At 44.3% G+C, this 22123-nt stretch overlaps 1 protein-coding gene across 1 annotated transcript in view; it reads left to right on the plus strand.

Annotated features, from left to right (window-relative positions):
* Positions 1–21660, plus strand: part of LOC140728746 (mucin-3A-like) — a 77343-nt gene extending 55683 nt beyond the window's left edge. The window contains exon 9 of the mRNA XM_073047693.1: positions 21349–21660. Within this exon, the coding sequence (XP_072903794.1) occupies positions 21349–21381 (33 nt within the window). The 3' untranslated portion in view covers positions 21382–21660. The remainder of the gene's footprint in view (positions 1–21348) is intronic.
* The last annotated feature ends 463 nt before the right edge of the window (positions 21661–22123 follow it).

Here is a 22123-nt window from a genome sequence, read left to right on the forward strand (position 1 = left end):
GGTAACCAAATTGAAACCCATTGAATGATGAAAGGCCTTTATAGAGTGGATGTGGAGAGGTTATTTTTGAGGTGGGAGAATCTGAGACCAGAGGACACAGCCTCAGAATAGAGGGACATCCCCTTAGAACAGAGATGAAGAGGAATTTCATCAGCCAGGCTGAGAAATTGTGGAACTTATTGCCACAGGCAGCTGTGGAGGCTAAGTCATTATGTATATTTTGGGCAGAGGGTGACAGATTCTTGATTGGTCAAGGCAAGAAGGGATACAGCGAGAAGGTAGGAGATTAGGGAGGAGAGGAAAAATGGATTAGCCATGACAAAATGGCAGAGCAGGCTCAATGGTCCAAATGGCATTTGTTTCAATATTCACCAGTGAAAAGGACCATGGCAATCGTACGGATGACTTACAGTGGACTGAAACGCTTGAACATATGGACATTAAGAAAGAGGAAGTGCGGGAGCTTCTGAAAAGCATTAAGTTAGATAAATTGCAGGAACCAGACGAGGTATATCCCAGGCTAAAGTGGGAAGTGAGGGAGAAGATTGCTGAGGCTCTGGCAATGATCTTTGCGTCATCAATATGGATTGGAGAAGTACCAGTGGATTGGAGGGTTGCAAATGTCATTCTCTTGTTCGAGAAGGGGAGTAGAGATAACCCAGGAAATTATAGACCAATGAGTCTGACTTCAGTGGTGGGCAAGTTGTTGGAGAAAATCCAGAAAGGCAGGATTTATGAGCATTTGAAGAGACATAGTCTGATTAGGGATAGTCAGTATGGCTTTGTCAAGAGCAGTTCATGACTTGAAAGCCTGATTGAATTCCCTGAGGACGTAACAAAACACATGGATGAAGGTTGAGCAGTAGATGTAATCTATATAGATTTCAGTAAGGTAAGGTTTGATAAGGTTCCCCATGAGAGGCTCATTTAGAAAGTAATGAGGCATGGGCCCCAAGGAGACCTTGCTTTGTGGTTCCAGAACTGGGTTACCCACAGAAGGCTAAGGGTAGTTGTAGATGGTTTGATTTCTGCATGGAGAGCAGTGAACAATGGTCTTCCATAGGGATCTGTTCTTGGACTCCTCTTTGTAATTTTTATAAATGACCTGGATGAGGAAGTAGAAGGGTGGGTTAGTAAGTTTGCTGATGACACAAAGGTTGGGGGTTTGGGGTTAGTCTGGAGGGTTGTTGGAGGTTATGGCAACAATAGGATGCAGAACTGGCAGATGGAGTTCAACCCAAATAATTGTAACATTGTTCATTTTGGTAGGTCAAATTTGAAGACAGAATATAATATTAATGGTAAGACTTTTGGCAGTGTGGAGGATCAGTGAGATCTTGGGGTCTATATCCATAGGACATTCAAAGCCGCTGCACAGGTTGACAATGTTGTTAAGAAGGTATATGGTGTGTTGGGCTTCATTATCTGTGGGATTGAGTTCAAGAGCTGTGAGGTAATGTTACAGCTATATAAGATCTTGGTCAGATCCCATTTAGGGTACTGTGTTCAGTTCTGATCACCTCACTATAGGAAGGGCATGGATACTGTAGAAAGAGAGTGCAGAGGAGATTTACAAGGATGTTGCTTGGATGAGAGATGTAAGTTACAAGGAGAAGTTGTATAGACTAGGACTTTGTTCCCTAGAATGCAGGAGATTGAAGGATGACCTGATAGAGGTATACAAGAGGCCCAGACAGGGTGAAATCACATTGCCTCTCTCCCCAAAGGGCAGGGTGTTGCTAAAAACAAGAGAGCATAGGTTTAAGATCAGAGATGAGAGATTTAAATGGACATCAGGGACAGCTGATTCACACCAAGGGTGGTGTGTATTTGCAACAAGCTGCCAGAAATAGTGGTTGAGGTAGGCACATCATCTACATAAGCACTTCAATAGGAGAGGTTTACAGGTGGAACTAGCTCAATGGGAAGCACAGCATGAATGAGCTGGGCCGAAGGGCCTGTGCTGCAATAACTCTAGTTTAGATGAATGGAAGATAACTGCAGAAGCAGCTGAGAATAGTTGAACATGAAGAACTCCTGTGACTGAGATAATTAACTACCAATAACTACAACTATCTTATTTTGTGAGCAATAAAACTTCAGCAAGTTAGTTCTATCCACTGCTCTCATCTATTTCTTAATATCAGGTGAGTTTAATTGAATTGGCCAAAAGTGGGCTTCTGTGATGGTTTAGATCACAGGAGGAATCCAGAATGGATCATTAACTCAGTATTTCAAGCTGAAAATGATTTTGTTACATTCATGGTCACAAGTCTGATAATAACATTTTAAAATCTCAGATTATTTAACAACCAAATCTAAATATATAAGTTGCTAATGACCTTGGCCTCGGACCTACTGTACAACAGCAATACCTGCATCAGGCTGCTGTTTATTAATTACTGCCCACCATCATCCCCTCAGCGTCAGTATCTAGACCTCCATACCTCACTCTGCAACTGGATTCTTGACTTCCTCATCAGTAGACCACAGCCATTGCAGATCAGAAATAACATCTGAACCTCTTGACCATGTCTGCGTGTTTTTCTGCATTGAGTTGCAGCCACATGATTGGCTGATTAGATATTTGCATTAACGAGCAGGTGTACATTTATACCTAATAGCAAACTTCTCTTTGGTGTGTGTATAAAAGCTGACAGGAAGGTGACAGTAACTCAAATAACCATGAGTCACAACAGTGGTGTGCAGAAGAGCATCTCTGAATGCACAACACGATGAACCTTGAAGTAGATGGGTTACAACAGGAGACAACCACGAACATACACTTAGTGTATGTTAAGAAAACATATATATAGATATCTATATCTATCTATATATATATATATATATATATATATATCTGAAAATCCAAATTCCAAAAACCTCTACAATACAGTAAATACATTACTGCATATTATAATTCATAGATAAACATTATTTTATCTTATGTTGAATTAGTAATTGTTGAGCATCAACATTACAGACCACCCTAATGGCAGCTCTCATTGAAAATAATGAAAAGCATCAAATATTCTTGTTTTAGCCTCCTATGGCTAAGAACCATAACTGCATCTATGATGTGCACAGTCAGTGATGAAGTTCCAATGCGACTGAATGATTGCATTAGAATGTCACGGTCCCGATCATTTATTCCCTATCGTGCTCCCAATTTCCATTGATTATGCCACAGCTCCGACCGTTAATTTCCCAGTTGCTTCTAATTCGCTTTGATGACAGCACCTCTGGTTTCCATCTGTCCAACTCTGGCATCACAACCACTAGTCGCCAGTTCGTTGGTCTTTACTTCTATGAGTAAACTACGTTTCCCGACTGTTTAGCTCTAGTTTCAAGGTTTACCTATGAGACTCCGTTTCTCTGAGTCAAGGCTCTGTGTCAAGGTTCCACACCAGGGCTCCGTGTCAAGATCCCTCCTGCTTGCTGATCGGCGTTTACGCCCGTGTAAACATCCAAACTCAATCTCCGTGTTGTGCCCCGCACTTGGGTTTGCTTCCTTCGCTCCTTATAACAGAACAAACTGGCCACAATGAACTCAGTGGACATGAATACCCTACAACAAGCCCTCGCCAGCCAGGGCTCCCTACTGGGTCTGCATGATCGACTTCTCCAGGATGTCATGGAGAACCTCTGTTCCCTGTCAGCTAATGTAACGAAGATTAGTGACCAGGTGGACCATATATCCACTCAGTTTACCCTTTCCACTCCGAGAACTCTGTCAAACCAGTCCAGAAAGTCTGTAGTGGCAACCTCCTACGTGTCAGCAACACCCCCGCCAAGAGAGCTGCGCATACCTGAACCAGAACACTACACTGGGGATTTAGGGAAGTGCCAGGCCTTCCTTCTACACTGCTCCTTGGTGTTTGATCAGCAGTCATCCACGTACTCCACGGACAAGTCAACGATAGCTTATATCATGGGTTGTTGTGGGAAATGCCTTAGCCTGGGCTACAGCTGTCTGGGATAATCAACCAGAGATCTGCTCTTCTTTCCACACCTTTATCGTAGAGATGAGGAAGATCTTTGACCACCCTGTCCATGGTAAAGATGCAGCTAAGTGTCTACTCACTTTCCATCAAGGCTCACGCAGTATCACCGAGTATTCCGTGGATTTCTGGACGTTAGCGGCCGACTCGGGGTGTAATGATGAGGCACTCCAAGAGGTATTTCAAGATGGTCTCGGTGACAGGGTGAAAGATGAGTTGGCGGCAAGAGATGACACCAACATCCTGGATTCCTTAATCTCCGTAGCCACCAGGCTGGACAACCATTTTCAAGAACGCTATAGGGAGAAAACTGGTTGTCCACCCCTTTTGGCTACTCCACAGCACTCTGTACCATCTCCCACCAGCACAAGCCTCCCTTCTCCTCCAGCTCCTAGAACAGTTCCCAGCCCGGCCATTTCCACCACCCCGGGAAAGGAACCAATTCAGCTGGGATGGAACCGTCTTTCTCCCACAGAGTGACTTCGGAGATTCGGAGCGGGGGAATATCTCTATTGCGGCTAGTCTGGCCACTTCCATGCTACCTGTACCCTTCGGCCAAAAGGAGTTGCACCAGTAGAAAGGGGGACCCTGGTAAGCCAGACAACATTCCCTTCCGCCCCCCCGAACCCGGATGCAGACCCCAACTACCTTATGTTACAACCAACAATCCCTGCCTCTGTCAGCTCTAGTGGAATCTGGTGCTGAGGGAAACCTTCTGGAGGAAAACCAAGCTTCCCGGGCCGGAATTCCTCGGGAGCCGTTGAGTACCCCTCTGGAAGCCCGGGCACTAGACGGCAGACTTCTGGCCCGGGTCACACACTGCACACCACCCCTGTCTCTAATTCTCTCCGGGAACCATCAGGAGTAGGTACAATTTGAGTTAATTTCCTCACCTCAAGCTCCTATAGTTCTTGGGTACCCCTGGTTGGTCCGCCATAATCCTCACATTGACTGATCCACTGGGAAGATAGCCAGCTGGAGTCCATTTTGTCACTCCACTTGTCCTTAATTGGCCCTTTTCCCTGTGAAAGTCACCATGACCTTGTCTGCCCCTGACTTATCCAAGGTTCCAGCAGAATATCACGACCTGGAACAAGAGTTTAGTAAACAACGGGCCCTTTCTCTGCCTCCACACTGACCTTATGATTGTGCTATTGACCTTCTCCCCAGAGCCCCTCTACCCCCCAGTCGGCTGTATAACTTGTCCTGGCCGGAAAGGGAGGCAATGGAGGCATACTTAAGTAAATCTCTCGCGGTGGGTATTATCAGACCCTCATTCTTCCCTGTTGGTGCAGATTTCTTCTTTGTGGGGAAAGAAAGACGGTTCACTGAACCCCTGCATTGACTACCAAGGCCTAAATAGCATAACCGTAAAGAACAAATATCCACTGCCTCTTCTCAACTCTGCTTTCCAACCACTTCACAGAGCCACCATCTTCTCCAAGTTGGACCTACGAAGTGCCTATCATCTAGTCAGGATAAGGGAGGGAGATGAGTGGAAAACAGTGTTCAACACCCTTCTTGGTCACTTCGAATACCTGGTCATTCCATCCAGCCTCACTGTTTTCCAAGCCCTGATAGACAATGTCCTTAGAGATTTTATTAACTGTTTTGTGTTTGTTTATTTGGATGCATCTTAATCTTCTCCAGCAATCTTCAGGGACACACCCACCATGTTCATAAGGTTCTACAGAGGCTTTGGGAGAACAAACTAATCGTAAAAGCTGAGAAATGTGAGTTTCATGTTCTTTCAGTCAGTTTCTTAGGATTCATCATCTAGAGCGAGCAAGTGAGGGCTGATCCTGAAAAGATCCAGGCGGTGACCCCTTACTTGACTCACCTTTCCTAAGACCCCCTTTCACTGGGACCCTGAAGCAGACTCTGCCTTCTCAGAGCTGAAGAGGCATTTCACCTCTGCTCCCATCCTGGTTCAACCAGACCCCTCCTGTCAATTCATTGTGGAGGTCATCGCCTCTGACTCTGGTGTGGGAGCGGTCCTCTCCCAGCTTTCAGACCCTGACCAAAAACTTCATCCCTGTGCCTTCTTTTCTTGCCGGCTGTCCCCCACCGATCAAAATTACAACGTAGGGAACAGGGAGTTACTGGCGGTCAAACTTGCTTTGGAGGAGTGGAGGCACTGGCTGGAGGGAGCGGAACATCTCTTTATCGTCTGGACTGATCACAAGAACCTCACATACATCCAAACCACCAAACACCTAAATTCCCACCAAGCCCGTTGGGCATTATATTTTGGTCGGTTCAGGTTTACACTCACCTATCATCCGGGGTCCAAGAACAGGAAGCCCGATGCTCTCTCCCGTCAATATATTTTCGAGGAAGCTGTAACTACACTGGTCCAATGAAATAAATGACCACGCATCATACAGACGTCCTTGAAGATTTATTTTTATCTCTCTCTTTCTTCAGCAAACACCATGAAAACTACAAGAAAATAAAAGACATAAAAGGTTTGAAATGTACATTTCTCAGTCTTTTAAAGTCTCTCAAGCTAGTGTCTGCCAACAGAAGTGTGCTGAAGTCAAATAAAATCACTGAAAATGTATTATGCTGTCCATGTAAAGGCACATCAACAACATTATACACAATATAAAACAAATAAAAACAATTACTGTGTGCGCTTCTTGGACCATGCGCAGAATAAGGTTATTTTAGGGCCATATGTCTTTCTCTGCTTCCATATTGGTTCTGACCCATAATGCCACAGTCATGCCCTTAGTAAACTCTGGTCATGTGACCCATTACACTCTACATTAAATAAAACCTTACATAAAAAGCACAAAATTTTTAATCAAACATTATTTTAAGATGATAAAACAGTCATGAATGTATGACAAAACATATAAAAAACATCTCAATGAAACATGTCTCTGAGACAGTTACACTCTCACCAAATTACAATGATTTATGATAACTTTTATACAAGTATTTGAATAAATCTAGTAATTTCTGGAACCAAATAATTGGTATTTGTAACAAACTTTGAGATTAAGCCTGATACTTTGTTGGTCGTGGTCGACTGTGGGTACTGTGCCTTTGGTAGTCACTGGTTTGTTGAGCAGCATTAACTGTGGCTACTGAGGCCTATCCTGGAACAGTAGGCTCTGCCACAGTTGTTGCATGTGTAGGGCATCATGGAATTGTTGTCCGCTGTCCTCTTCCTTTAGCTCTCGGCTCCACAAACTGACTCAGGATCACTCTTTTGCTTTGCTCTAGGTGTTGCTGAAGAGCACCTCGCCATTTGTTGTGGTCATCTGCTGTATCCTCCCAGCACTCTGTGTTGATTTTTATGGCTTTCATGTTGTGCTTGCAGAGGTCCTTGAAGTGAAGCTGGGGTCTACCAACGTTCTTCTTGCCTGTTGCTAGTTCTCCGTAGAGGATGTCCTTTGGTAGTCTACCATCCTTCGTACAACAGATGTGGTCCAGCCAGTGTAGTCTGCATTGTTTTAAAAGCATGAACATTGTGGGAAGTCCAGTGTGGGAGAGGACCTCGGAGTCTGGGACTTTGTCTCTCCAGATGATGCTGAGGATGCGGCGAAGGCTGCACAGGTGAAAACTATTGAGTTTCCTCTCCTGTTTGAAATAGATGGTCCAAGTCTCTCTACCATATAGGAGGGTGCTGATACCACATGCATTGTACAAGGCAGTCTTGGTCTTGGCAGTTTTGGATTCTGCCAGACCCGAGAGGAGAGTCGAGCAAGGATTGATGTTGCTTTGCCAATACGCTTATTGATTTCAGCATTGAGGGAGAGTGTCACTAATGGTCGACCCCAAGTATGTGAATTCGTGGACCACTTCTAGGTTGTAATTGTTGATGGTAATGACCGTTGTCTCCACTATGTTCTGGGCAAGGACATTTGTTTTCTTTAGGCTGATGGTAAGCCCGAAGTCCTTGCATGCCTTAGAGAAACGATCCATGCGAGTTTGTAGTTGTTGTTTGATGTGCGAGCTTATAGCAGCATCATCGGCAAATAACATGTCACATATTAAGATCTTTCCCACCTTTGTTCTTGCTCTCAGGCGCGCAAGGTTGAACAGCCACCCATCAGACCTGGTGTGCATGTAGCTGCCTTCTGTCGACGTCCCAAATGCATGCTTCAATCGCATAGAGCAGAAGATGCCGAATAATGTTGGGGCCAACATGCATCCTTGTTTGACTCCACTACGAATAGCGAAGGGTTCTGATGAGCTGCCATTGTACTGAACAGTAGCCCTCGTCATCATGGAATGACTTGATGATACTTTGGAGTATGGGGGACTGCTGATCTTGAGGAGAACCTGAAAGAGCCCATCCCTGCTGACAAGGTCGAATGCCTTGGTGAAATCGATGAAAACATAGAGGGGTTTCTGTTGATCCCTGCACTTCTCCTGGAGTTGACGGAGTGAGAAAATCATGTCAACAGTTGATCTCCTTGAGCAAAAACCACATTGGGACTCAGGATAGACTTGTACCAGTGTTTGTAGACGTGCCAGAGCTACATGAGCAAAGACTTTGCTGACAATACTCAGGAGGGAGGTAGCCCTGTAGTTGTTGCAGTTGCTCCTATCACCCTTGTTCTTGTACAAACTGACAATTTTGGAGTCGCATATATCCTGTGGTACGGCTCCTTCCTTCCAGCACTGACAGTGGATCTTGTGTAAAGATTGGAGGAGTGAGCTCTAGGTGTTTAGAAATTGGTTCCATTGGAACACATTTTAGTTGTTTTCTACAAGTACAACTAATTTATGAATAGAACGTTCATGAATGGATGACACCATCTCTTGGTAGGATTACTGGATGCTTCATGTCAAGAGGTAAGGAAGCCTTCTTTAATCGCCCTCCGACCCTGAGAACACCATCTTGCAATACTGGGTCAAGTTGGAACAACGGATGGCTGTGTGGCAGTTTGCCATGACTCAGTATTCTCATTTCCTCTTTGAAAGTATCCCTTTGTCCCAATTTTATAAGCACAAGACTGGCCTTTCTTCTGTCTTCGACATTGATGGGTTTTGCTGTCTTGGCTCTTTTTGCTAGTTGCTGGATCCGGGCAACCATATTCAATGCCGTATGCCATTTTGAGAAACGTTTAAGTCTCTCCAAGAAATTGTCCTCATTTACCACCTTTGTTTGTTGTACTTGTGTCATTTTGACTTCAGGATCGCCCACCAGAAGCTCTGGAGTTAACTTTGATGTGACAATCTCTCTTTCCCACAGAAATGTGGGTCCAGTAAGCCAATTTGTACCAATCAGCTCTGCCACCTTGAGGCCTCTGGAAGCGTAATCTGCTGGATTTTGATCAGTGTTGATATAGTACCACTGTGCTGGATCAGTTGCTTCTCTGATTCTTTGGACTCAATTTGCAACAAAAACGTGAAACCTTCTGGCTTCATTATTAATGTAGCCCAAGACTACCTGGGAATCTGTCCAAACATACTCTTGGTCAATTTTGAGCTCCAGCTCCTCCTTTAGCCTACTGCTGACTGCTGAGGAGACCACTGCAACTGTTAACTCTAGTCTTGGTACGGTTACAACTCTGTGGGTGCAACCCTTGCCCCACCTATGACTAAGCTTTGTCTTCACTCAGTACTGGGATATATGAGCACTGACCGCACCCATGGCTACTCGCATCCGCAAAGTGTTGCAGTTCAATTCTCTGGACCTTCCCTAGGTTTTCAGGAGCAAAGCATCTTGGAATCTGGAGTTTTGCAGATACTTTAGATCATTCAGCCAGCTCTCCCATCATGACTTTAATTCTCCAGGCAGTGGTTCATCCCATCCAATGCCCTTTTGGCACATTTCCTGTAGTACTTTCTTTCCTGATAGGAGGAAGGGAGCTAGGAAGCCTAATGGGTCAAACACAAAGGCTACAGTCAAGTGAATTCCCTGCCGTGTTGCTGGTCTCTCATCTAAGGCAACCTTAAAAGAGAAGGTGTCACTGATCACACTCCACTTTACTCCCAACACGGTCTGCACTGGGAGTTCATCATAATTGAGATCCAGATTCTGAATTCCACTAGCTTGTTCACTGTCCGGAATTGACTCCAAGACTTCTCTGTTGTTGGAGATGAACTTGTGGAGATGTAATCTCCCTTTTGCACACACATTTTGCGTTTCTCTCACTAGTTTGATGGCTGTGTCCACAGATTCTACACTGATGAGACCATCATCGACATTGAAATTTTTTCTGATGAAGTTGACTGTGGCTGGATACTCTTTTTCATTTTGGCTTGCAAAATAATTCATTCCATAATTTGTGCAGCCAGGAGAGGACGCTGCTCCAAAAAGATGGACCTTCATGCGATATTCTTTTGTCTCTTTTGTAGCACCATTTTCCCACCACAGGAACCGTAAGTAATCTCTGTCCTCTTGGCTTACACGGAACCTGTGGAACATTTTTTCTACATCACAGATGACTGTGATTGGGTATTTGCGGAATCTGCAGAGCACTCCTGTCAGCCCATTTGTGAGATCAGGTCCAGCTAGTAAGTGATCATTCAAAGCCATGCCATCATACTTAGAAGAGCAGTCGAACACAACCCTAATTTTTCCTGGCTTTCTAGGGTGACAGACTCCTTGGTGAGGAATATAACCATATAACAATCACAGCACGGAAACAGGCCATTCTGGCCCTCCTAGTCTGTGCCAAACTCTTAATCTCACCTAGTCCCACCTACCCGCACTCAGCCCATAACTCTCCACTCCTTTCCTGTCCATATACCTATCCAATTTTACCTTAAATGACACAACTGAACTGGCCTCTACTACTTCTACAGGAAGCTCATTCCACACAGCTATTACTCTCTGAGTAAAGAAATACCCCCCTCGTGTTTCCCTTAAACTTTTGCCCCCTAACTCTCAAATCATGTCCTCTCGTTTGAATCTCCCCTACTCTCAATGGAAACAGCCTATTCACGTCAACTCTATCTATCCCTCTCAAAATTTTAAATACCTCGATCAAATCCCCCCTCAACCTTCTACGCTCCAATGAATAGAGACCTAACTTGTTCAACCTTTCTCTGTAACTTAAGTGCTGAAACCCAGGTAACATCCTAGTAAATCGTCTCTGCACTCTCTCTAATTTATTGATATCTTTCCTATAATTCGGTGACCAGAACTGTACACCACACATTTCCTGCTTTGGGTTGATCTTCAGCTCTCTCTGCATCAGCACCCTTGAAGACACCTTCCATAAATTTAACATAGTCATCCTTGAATTTGGGATTTTTCTCAAGTTTCCCCTTCAGGTGCTTCAGTGGCACCAGAGCCAGCCACTTATTTTCTGGCATTTGAGGATGTATTTTAAAAGGGAGGGGCATTTGCAGGTGCCCCTCTGTCATCTTGTGATATGCTCTTTTCCCCAGGGTTTGTACCTCTGAAGTCTGATTCAAGGGCTCTAATGACAGTGGCTGGTGACAATGGTGGAAGTTCCTTGACAGATACACGATGGCACAGACCTGTCACTTCTGTTGACATTGAGACCCATGGTGAGCTGCCGACAATGCTCCAACCCAGGTCAGTCTTGATGGCATCCGGCTCATCGTCACCTCCTGTGATGACTTGTCGTGGTGCCAATGCTCTCGCACAGTCGTAGCCTATCAGGAGTCCTACCTCACAATTCATCATCCTTTCTGTAGAAGCTTCCTTCCAATACCAATCGTGCCTCACCACTGATGTATTTTTGTAGGTAGACCAACCTGTCAGTTGGATTTGTGCATCGCTGTTCTATCAATGCCTTGAAACTTGTGCCCCACTCTAAGAACCTAAGTGGATCCCTTGAGAGGACTGAGGGCTCGGGTGCAGGAAGTCTGGTGAGAACCATTGTGTCATGTAGGGCTTGTACTAACGATGTCATTGTTAGTATTGTTTGTTTGTTCATTGTTATTGTTCTTACTTATTTGTTCCCCTTTAATTTCTTTATAAGGTATTGGAGGACAATTAGCCAGCTCACTGCTTGCTGTTCTACTTTCCTCCAAGGCCTCACCTGAGTCAGCTTCAGAGTAAGCCTTAAGCTTTGCGGCTATTACTTGAAGATCTCTCTGATTTTCCAGTCTTGCCTCTGTGCAGTGATAGCCTCCTCCAACTTCATTTCAACCTGCTTTGCAGCAAACTGTGCAGCACTCTCTGCTCTTTTCACTGTGATGCTTTGCTGTTCTGATAAACAGCTTGAGTAGTGGCTACGAACAGTGGATTTGGAAATTGTAGTTACAAATATCGACTGGGCATACTCTCTGTCGAGCACCATACGAAATCCTGTGTTTTCTGCCTTAGCATCAAACTTCTCTTGCCCCACTTCACTCATACATACTTTCATTAGCCCCATCAAATCAGTTGTTACTGCTGTGCAGGAATCCATCTTTCTTCTAATCTCAGTAGAAGGTGCCGATTGAGATCGTATATTTTCATACACGTCTTTCACGTGTCTCCAGCCCTTCAAAAGCATCCATCACGTCACCTACATCTTGGTCGGAGCACTCATCCTTAAGTTTGGTTCGTGTAGCTCTAACTTGTTCTTTCCAGCTTTCATATAGCTTGATGAATTTACTCTCCCTCTGAGAAGCCTCTTGTTGTTTAAGCTCCAGCATTTTTGGGGTTAACATTTTTTCCCTTGAAGATTTCCTGGATTCTACTCTCCTTGAAGTGGCATTGAACATGTTTTAGAAAAAACACCGTAACTATCACCAAGTTATTGCTAAATATGCATATAACCTTTTGCTACTATGTAATTGTCAGTGCAATCCAAGTACTAATATTTGGTAACTGTTTACTCAATAAACCTCCTAATACTCCTTTTGATTATGCATTTGAACTCTCAGATGAAAAGCTTCAGATCATTCGTGAGGCAGAGACAGAAATAAACAGGAGTTACAGGGAGATAGTCACCCCTAAGAGTCAGGAGGCAGGTAGCTGGGTGACTGTCAAGAGAGGGAAGGGGAATAGACAGAATGAGCAGAGCACCCCTGTGGCCGTTACCATCAACAATAAGTATACCGTTTTGGATACTGTTGGTGGGGATGACCTACCAGGGACAAGTTGCAGTGGTTGCGTCTCTGGCACCAAGACTGGACCCTCAGCTCAAAAGGGAAGGAGGGAAAAGCGGTGAGCAGTAGTGATAGGGGATTCGATAGTTAGGGGGACAGATAAGAGGTTCTGTGGAAGAGATCGAGAACCCCAGACGGTCTGTGGCCTCCCTGGTGCCAGGGTCCGTGATATCTTGGATCGAATTCTCAGTATTCTCAAGAGGGAGGATGAGCAGCCGGATGTCATGGTCCATGTAGGGACCAATGACGTGGATAGGAAGGAGGAGGTTCTGCAAGGAGAATTTAGGGAGTTAGGTGCAAAGTTGAAGGACAGGACCTCCAGGGTTGCAATCTCAGGATTGCTACCAGTGCCACGTGCTAGTGAGGCCAGAAATAGGAAGATAATGCAGCTAAATATGTGGCTAAGGAGTTGGTGCAGGAGGGAGGGCTTCATGTTTCTGGACAATTGGGCCTGGTTCCAGGGAAGGTACGACCTGTACCAATGGGATGGGTTGCACCTGAACTGGAGGGTGACTAACACCCTTGTGGGAAGTTTTGCTAGTGCTGCTCCGGGGGTGGGGGGGGGAGGTGTTTAAACTAGATTTGCAGAGGGAGGGGAACCAGAGTGTTAGAGCAGATAGTGATGTGGAGGAGGATAAAGGTCATGCGAGAGCTGCAAGTATAGTGCATGGAGTAAAGCCAGATCTAGCATATAAAGAGGCTTTGAGGAAAGAGAAACAGAATAAAGGGTGTAAAGGTAGTAAGGTAGAAGGGCTAAGGTGTGTGTACTTCAATGCAAGAAGCATCAGGAACAAAGGTTATGAACTGAGAGCTTGGATACATACTTGGAATTGTGATGTAGTGACCATTAGAGACTTGGCTGGCACCAGGGCAGGAACGGATTCTCAATATTCCTGGATTTCAGTGCTTTAAAAGGGATGGGGGGGAAGGGGAGGAGGGGTGATATTACTGGTCAGGAATACTATTACAGTTACAGAAAGGGTGGGTAATGTAGCAGAATCCTCTTTTGAGTCAGTATAGGTAGAAGTCAGGAACAGGAAGGGAGCAGTTACTCTATTGGGAGTATTCTATAGGCCCCCTGGTAGCAGCAGAGATACCGACGAGCAGATTGGGAGGCAGATTTTGGAAAGGACCGAAAATAACAGGGTTGTTATCATGGATGACTTTAACTTCTGGAATACTGATTGGCACCTGATTAGTTCCAATGGTTTAGATGGGGCAGAGTTTAAGTGTGTCCAGGACTGATTCCTGTCATAGTATGTTGACAGGCCGACTAGGGGAAATGCCATACTAAATCTAGTATTAGGTAACGAACCGGGTCAGGTCACAGACTGTCAGTGGGTGAGCATCTGGGGGACAGTGACCACCGCTCTCTGGCCTTTAACATTATGATGGAGTAGGATAGAATCAGAGAGGACAGGAAAACTTTTAATTGGGAAAGGGCAAATTATGAGGCTATAAGGCTAGAACTTGCGGGTGTACAAGTGGTTGATGTTTAGGGATATCCTGCAGGATGTTAGGGATAAATTTATCCCGGTGAGGAAGATAAAGAATGGTAGGGTGAAGGAACCATGGGTGACAAGTGAAGTGGAGAATCTAGTCAGATGGAAGAAGGCAGCATATGTAAGGTTTAGGAAGCAAGGATCAGATGAGTCTACTGAGGAATATAGGGTAGCAAGAAAGGAGTTTAAGAAGAGGCTGAAGCGAGCAAGAAGGGGGCATGAGAAGGCCTTGGCGAGCAGGGTAAAGGAAAACCTCAAGGCATTCTTCAATAATGTGAAGAACAAAAGGTTGACAGGACTGAAGATAGGACCGATTAGAGATAAAGGTGGGAAGATGTGCCTGGAAGCTGTGGAAGTGAGCGAGGTCCTCAATGAATACTTCTCTTCAGTATTCACCAATGAGATGGAACTTAATGACGGTGAGGACAATATGAGTGTGGTTGATGTTCTGGAGCATGTTGATATTAAGGGAGAAGAGGTGTTGGAATTGTTAAAATACATTAGGACGGATAAGTCCCTGGGGCCTGACGGAATATTTCCCAGGCTGCTCCAGGAGGAGAGGGAGGAGATTGCTGAGCTTCTGGCTAGGATCTTTATGCCCTCGTTGTCCATGGGAATGGTACTGGAGGATTGGAGGGAGGCGAATGTTGTTCAAAAAAGGTAGTAGGGATAATCCGGGTAATTATAGACCAGTGAGCCTTATGTCTGTGGTGGGAAAGCTGTTGGAAAAGATTCTTAGAGATAGGATCTATGGGCATTTAGAGAATCATGGTCTGATCAGGGACAGTCAGCATGGCTTCGTGAAGGGCAGATCGTGTCTAACAAGCCTGATAGAGTTCTTTGAGGGGGTGACCAGGCAAATAGATGAGGGTAGTGCAGTGGATGTGATCTACATGGATTTTAGTAAGGCATTTGACAAGGTACCACATGGTAGGCTTATTCAGAAAGTCAGAAGGCATGAGATCCAGGGAAGTTTGGCCAAGTGGATTCAAAATTGGCTTGCCTGCAGAAAGCAGAGGGTCGTGGTGGAGGGAGTACTTTCGGATTGGAGGGTTGTGATTAGTGGTGTTCTACAAGGATCGGTTCTGGGATCTCTACTTTTCATGATTTTTATTAACAACCTGGATGTGGGAGTAGAATGGTGGGTTGCCAAGTTTGCAGATGACACAAAGGTTGGTGGTGTTGTGGATAGTGTAGAGGATTGTCAAAGATTGCAGAGAGACATTAATAGATTGCAGAAGTGGGCTGAGAAATGGCAGATGGAGTTCAGCCTGGAGAAGTGTGAGGGGGTACACTTTAGAAGAACAAACTCCAAGGCAAAGTACAAAGTAAATGGCAGGATACTTGGGAGTGTGGAGGAGCAGAGGGATCTGGGGGTACATGTTCGCAAATCTCTGAAAGTTGCCTCACAGGTAGATAAGGTAGTTAAGAAATTAGCTTTCATAAGTCAAGGGATAGAGTTTAAGAGTCGCGGGGTAATGATGCAGCTCTATACAACTCTGGTTAGGCCACACTTGGAGTACTGTGTTTAGTTCTGGTCGCCTCACTATAGGAAGGATGTGGAAGCACTGGAAAGGATACAGAGGAGATTTACCAGGATGCTGCCTGGTTTAGAGAGTATGCATTATGATCAGAGATTAAGGGAGCTGGGGCTCTACTCTTTGGAGAGGAGGAGGATGAGAGGACACATGATAGAGGTGTACAAGATAATAAGAGAAATAGATAGAGTGGACAGCCAGCACCTCTTCCCCAGGGCACCACTGCTCAGTACAAGAGGACATGGCTTTAAGGTAAGAGGAGGAAAGTTCAAGGGGGATATTAGAGGAAGGTTTTTTACTCAGAGAGTGGTTGGTGTGTGGAATGCACTGCCTGAGTCAGTGGTGGAGGCAGATACACTAGTGAAATTTAAGGGACTGCTAGAGAGTTATATGGAGGAATTTAAGGTGGTGGGTTATATGGGACTCAGGGTTTAAGGGTCGACACAACATTGCAGGCCAAATGGCCTGTACTGTGCTGTATTGTTCTATGTTTAAAACACCATTAGAACATTCATAACAATGCCACTAGTAAAGCAGGAACAACAATTAGGCTATAATGATAAATCAATTACTTTTCTCATCAATAAACCAGTATTTTATCAAGTATTTTTTTCCTCAAATTTTACTAATGTCCATAAAGTTGTAGAGGTAGCACAGTCAAACCTGACAGCATCTGCAGAGCCACACTTTCCTGCCTGAAGACAGCAAGGGAATGAAACAGACACTGCACTCTGAAGCCTGTAGAGAGGATATTTGCAAAGCTGTAGCCTATGCTGGTAAACATTGCCCTCTCTTGGTGAAATCACGGTATTCTCAACCCAACGGTGTCAGGAGCCGACACACCTGTTTTCTCCCGTGAATTGCCAAGCCTTTTCTCCAATGACATCTCCGGCCACGCGCTGCCCCAGCGATCGTGCTTCCTCCTCTCTTCTTCCCGGACACGTGGTGCTCCTTACTTTGAACTCTCGGCCATGTTGGCTGCACGTTTTCACTGTAACTACACTGGTCCAATGAAATAATGGCCACGTAGCATACAGATGCCCTTGAAGATTTATTTTTATCTCCCTCTCTTTCTTCAGCAGACACCGTGAAAACTACAAGAAAATAAAAGACATAAAAGGTTTGAAACATACGTCTCTCAGTCTTTTAAAGTTCCTCGAGCTAGTGTCCGCCGATAAACAGGCCCAAACACGTCCGCACACCAGAAGTGTGCTGAAATCAAATAAAATCACTAAAAGTATATTACACTGTCCATGTAAAGGAACATCAACAGCATTATACACAATATAAAACAAATAAATACAATTACTGTGTGTGCCTCTTGGACCATGTGCACAATAAGATTATTTTAGGGCCATGTGTCTTTCTCTGCATCCATGTTGGTTCTGACCCATACTGCCACAGTCATGCTCTTATTAAACTTTGGTCATGTGACCCATTACACTCTACATTAAATAAAACCTTACATAACAAAACCCAAAATTTTTAATCAAACATTATTTTAAGATGATAAAATAATCATGAATTTATGACAAAAACATATAAAATAAACATCTCAATGAAACATGTCTCTGAGACAATTACAGAGGGCCTTCCTACCCTGAGACCATCCTTCCGCCATCCTGTGTAGTGGCTGCCCTCACCTGGAAGATCGAGCTCATAGTTAAAGAGGCCCAACGGACTCAACCTGACCCAGAAAACAGACCCTCCAATCGCCTCTTTGTGCCTGATTCCGTTCAATCTCAGGTTCTCCAGTGGGGGCACACGTCTCGTTTCACCTGCCATACCTGGATCAATCGGACTCTGTCCCTCCTGAAGATACATTTCTGGTGGCCCTCCATGGATGCTGACACCCGTTCCTTTGTCTTTGCCTGTTTTGTTTGTGCTCGTGGAAAAGCCTCCCACCAGCCACCTGCTGGATTGCATCGTCCCCTACCTGTTCCTAGCCGCTCTTGGTCTCATATTGTGCTGGATTTCATTATGGGACTACCCCCTCAATGGGAACACTGCCGTGCTCACCGTGGTGGACCACTTCTCCAAAGCTGTGCACTTCGTAGGCCTTCCCAAGCTCCCTACAGCTTGTGAAACAGCCGATCTTCTTGTCCAACATGTCTTCCGCCTTCACGGGATTCCCTCTAACGTTATTTCTGACCAGGGTTCCCAATTCGTCTCTCAAGTTTGGAGATCTTTTTGTCAAGTCCTTCGAGCCTCAGTAAATCTGTCGTCCGACTTCCATCTGCAGATCAACGGGCAAACAGAGCAAGCTAACCAGGAATTGGAAGCAGCACTGCATAACCGCCAACAAATTATCTGCCTGGTGCACTCACCATGCTTGTGTTGAGTACGCCCATAACTCCCCGGTCAGCACTGCCACCAGAATGTCTCCCTTTGAACCAATCCCCTCTGTTTCTCGCACATAAAGATGACATTGGGCCTTCTGTTCAGGCCCATCTCTGCCGGTGCTGCAAGATCTGGAAAGACACCTGCGCAGCCCTACTCTGCTCAGCCGACCACAACCGGAGGATTGCCGATCGCCATCGGATCCCTGCACTTGATTATCAGCCTGGGCAGAAGGTTTGGCTCTCTTCTAAAGACATCCCCCATAAGAACAAGCCCAAGAAACTCACCCCCCCCCCCCATTTCCTGGGACCATTCGAGATTGAGAGTATTATCAACCCCTCGGCGGTCCGACTCAAACCACCCAAATCTATGCATATTCATCCCACGTACAAATCTCCCAATTGAAACCTGTGTCTGTCAGCCCTTTGGGGCCTCCAGTACCTCGTCGATTAGGAGGGATGTTCCTGGATTCCCCGCTCCTTCATCTTGGACCCTTCCCTCATCCGGGATTTCCATCGGGACAATTCGAACAAGCCTGGTAGATCGTCTGGAGGCTCCCATTTGGGGGGGGGGGAGGGTGGTACTCTCATGGTCCCGATCGTTTATTCCCTACCTTCCTCCCAATTTCCGTTGATTGTGCCACGGTTCCAATTGTTAATTTCCCAATTGTTTCTAATTCGCTTTGATGACGGCACACCTGGCTTCCATCTAGAACTGCAGTGTAAGTTCTCCGGCGTCACAACCACTAATCGCCAGTTCGTTGGTCTTTTTTCCTGTGAGTACATTACATTTCCTGACCGCTTAGAACTGTTTGTTCTAAGTTTAATTCCAGTTTCAAGGTTTACCTATGAGACTCCGTTTCTCTGAGTCAAGGCTCCGTGTCAAGATCCCTCCTGCTTGCTGTTTGCTGTTTATGTCCATGTAAACATCCAAACACAATCTCCGTGCCTATGTCCTGCACTTGGGTTCACTTCCTTTGCTCCTTATAACATAGAACCTCTACAAATGCACTGTGAAAAACATTCTGACTGGCTGCATCACTTTCTGCTATGGCACAAGATCGAAGTAAGTTGTAGAAACTTATAAAATTAGTCAGCTCTATCATGAGTACCAGCCTCTGTAGTATTCAAGATGTTTTCAAGCTGCCTTAGGACGGTAGTGTACATCATTAACGATTCCCACCACCCAGGACATGCCCTCTCCTCATTTCTTCCTTCAGGAAGGAGGTACTGAAGTTTAAAGGCACACGCTCAGCTTCTTCCCCACTACCTCACTACTTTTTTTACTTCTGTTACTTTGCACTATTTATTTTAACTTAACTATTTAACAGACAAGGTGGTGATCTCTTTAAGCTCACCGGGCAGAAGGCAAAGGCAAACCACTGCTGTAACTTGCCAAGTACATGATTTCCAAATATGTCAGTCTCAATGAAGGATCAAAGCGACAACGTTAACGACAAGTGTCGGGACAGAGTGGCGTGGAAGGAAATTGTCTGCCAAGTGGAAATTCTGGAGTGCGGCCTAACGACGATGATGACGATTTAATAGACATATATATACTTAATGTAACTCAGTTATTTTCTCTAAATTCACTTATCGTACATTTCATTGTATTGCTGCTTGTAAAGTTAACAAATTTCACGGCATATGCCAGTGATATTAAATCTGATTCTGAATTATAGAAGCTGGTTAGGAGACCTCTAAAATTGTAAACTTTAGAATATTTCATGGCATTGGTCATCTTGTGCTACAGGATACAGAGGTATAAGATACACGTGGAGCTATGAGCACCATCCAGCAATTGTGGCCATGACTCAAGTGATCAGGATGTTTCAATTATAAGGATCACGTGGGTATTAGCTGGCTACTTTCATTCTGGCAACACTAGAGTGCCTGAAAAGTTGTGACAGAAAGTGAAGCTGGAAATAAGATAATGCTAATTCTTCTCCTGTTGTGCTGCCAAAGGGTAGTAAAAACTGACCAAGTGTGGACTTTGTCATTTGGGCTAAAATGTCAGCAAATATGAATTTCATCTCAATGCCATACATTCCATCCTATTAGTATGGTGGCTGTCCGTCAGGTCCGACAGAAACAGGAGACCTATGTGGGAAAGCTTTTAAAGTGGACTGGGACAGTTCCACTTTCTTGACCTCAGTGGTACAAAGAAGCGTCACAAACCGGGGTCTTGCTTGGCTGCAGTAGATGGCCATGATGTCTTCGGTGTCTTGACATGCCCTTTGCTCTCCACGGAACATTGCAGAACCACACTCCTGGCAACTGAATGTCACTGTAGATCTCATCCACCCAGTCCGCTGGAGCTGGTTCGAATGCTAGGACAGGCATGTCCCTATCTCATGAGGTATGAGACAATGGCTACCTTTATGTAGATTAGCCAGCCCGTCGAAGTGGTGTATTGGGCTGTGGCCATGGTCATATGCAGACAGCTACTTGGAGCCACAGGTTAGAGTCTGTTGGGACCACAGGTGAGTGAGCTGTCCCAGAATGGACAAACAAGTCCCTTCACCAGAGGTGCTATCCCTCCCTGAACACCCCATACACCCCAATCAGTATAATGCTATAATTAATTGCATATATCTGTATTTATAACAGGATCTTAAATGTCTCAAACTATAATTATTTCCTCCTTACTAGTATTAGAACTGCATCTGCATCAGAAGCAAACTTATTGTTACTAACTTATATGGTGTAAAATTGATTGTTTTATGACAACAGTAAAGTGCAAAGATATAAAATTACAAAAAAATTACAAAATAAATATAAAATAAGAAATATATATAACATATTATTACAACTTGACTTGAATGATCTCATTACCATAAAAATATTAGCATTATAATTTGTAATGGAAATCTCTCAGAAAATGTTGGATATTTGATATAGGGAAACAAATAGATTGCTTTTCATTTTCCAGAAGCCACAGATGAACATCTACAATGAAGTCTAATATGTCAAGATTACAACTTTTTCTAATATTGTTGAGTCGTACTTTAACGTTGAGTTTCTTTTTCTCTGTGAATTTTACATATGTAAAATGTGTACCTCTGCTTAATTGCAAATATATCAGATTTTCAAATATTTTCAACAATGTCACATGTCAAATGAATTAAAATGACAAAAGGCTCAAGTAACAGTTTCCTGAGCTGTGCAATGCTGAATGTCACAAGTTTCCTAATGAGTCCTCTGTTGAGTTTCTTTTTCTAACAGTGATTTAATGATGACTGTTTTGGTTGCATTATATAATTATCAAGCAATAAATCAAAATGTTATTATCTGCTAGTTTTCAAGCTTGTTTTAAACTTTCTGAAGACCAAACATTGTGTAAAAAACTAATGTAGACCCAACCCGTTAAGAGACAATTGCATGCAATAAGACTGAGATGGCAATGGAGCTAGAAGTTAGGAAGAGCGCCTTCAAAATCTTTTCTGTCCTCTTGGTACACTATTTTACAAATGGCACCTTATCTTGATTGTATCTGAACTAACTCCACCAAAGATTACCCATTGTTCAAATACAAATTTGGTAACTGATCTGATTCCTGGCCTAATGATTACCTAATCCACTGAAATTAGGATTTGTCTAATCAAATACGTTCATTCATGATTGCTCCCTATCCTTTTTCAAGCTGAATCAAAAGCATCAACAATTATCTTGAATGACAATAAAAATGAAGATTTGAAGGATGCAAT

The sequence above is a fragment of the Hemitrygon akajei genome, chromosome 6 (genome assembly GCF_048418815.1).
Source record: "Hemitrygon akajei chromosome 6, sHemAka1.3, whole genome shotgun sequence".
In the NCBI taxonomy this organism is placed as follows: domain Eukaryota; kingdom Metazoa; phylum Chordata; class Chondrichthyes; order Myliobatiformes; family Dasyatidae; genus Hemitrygon; species Hemitrygon akajei.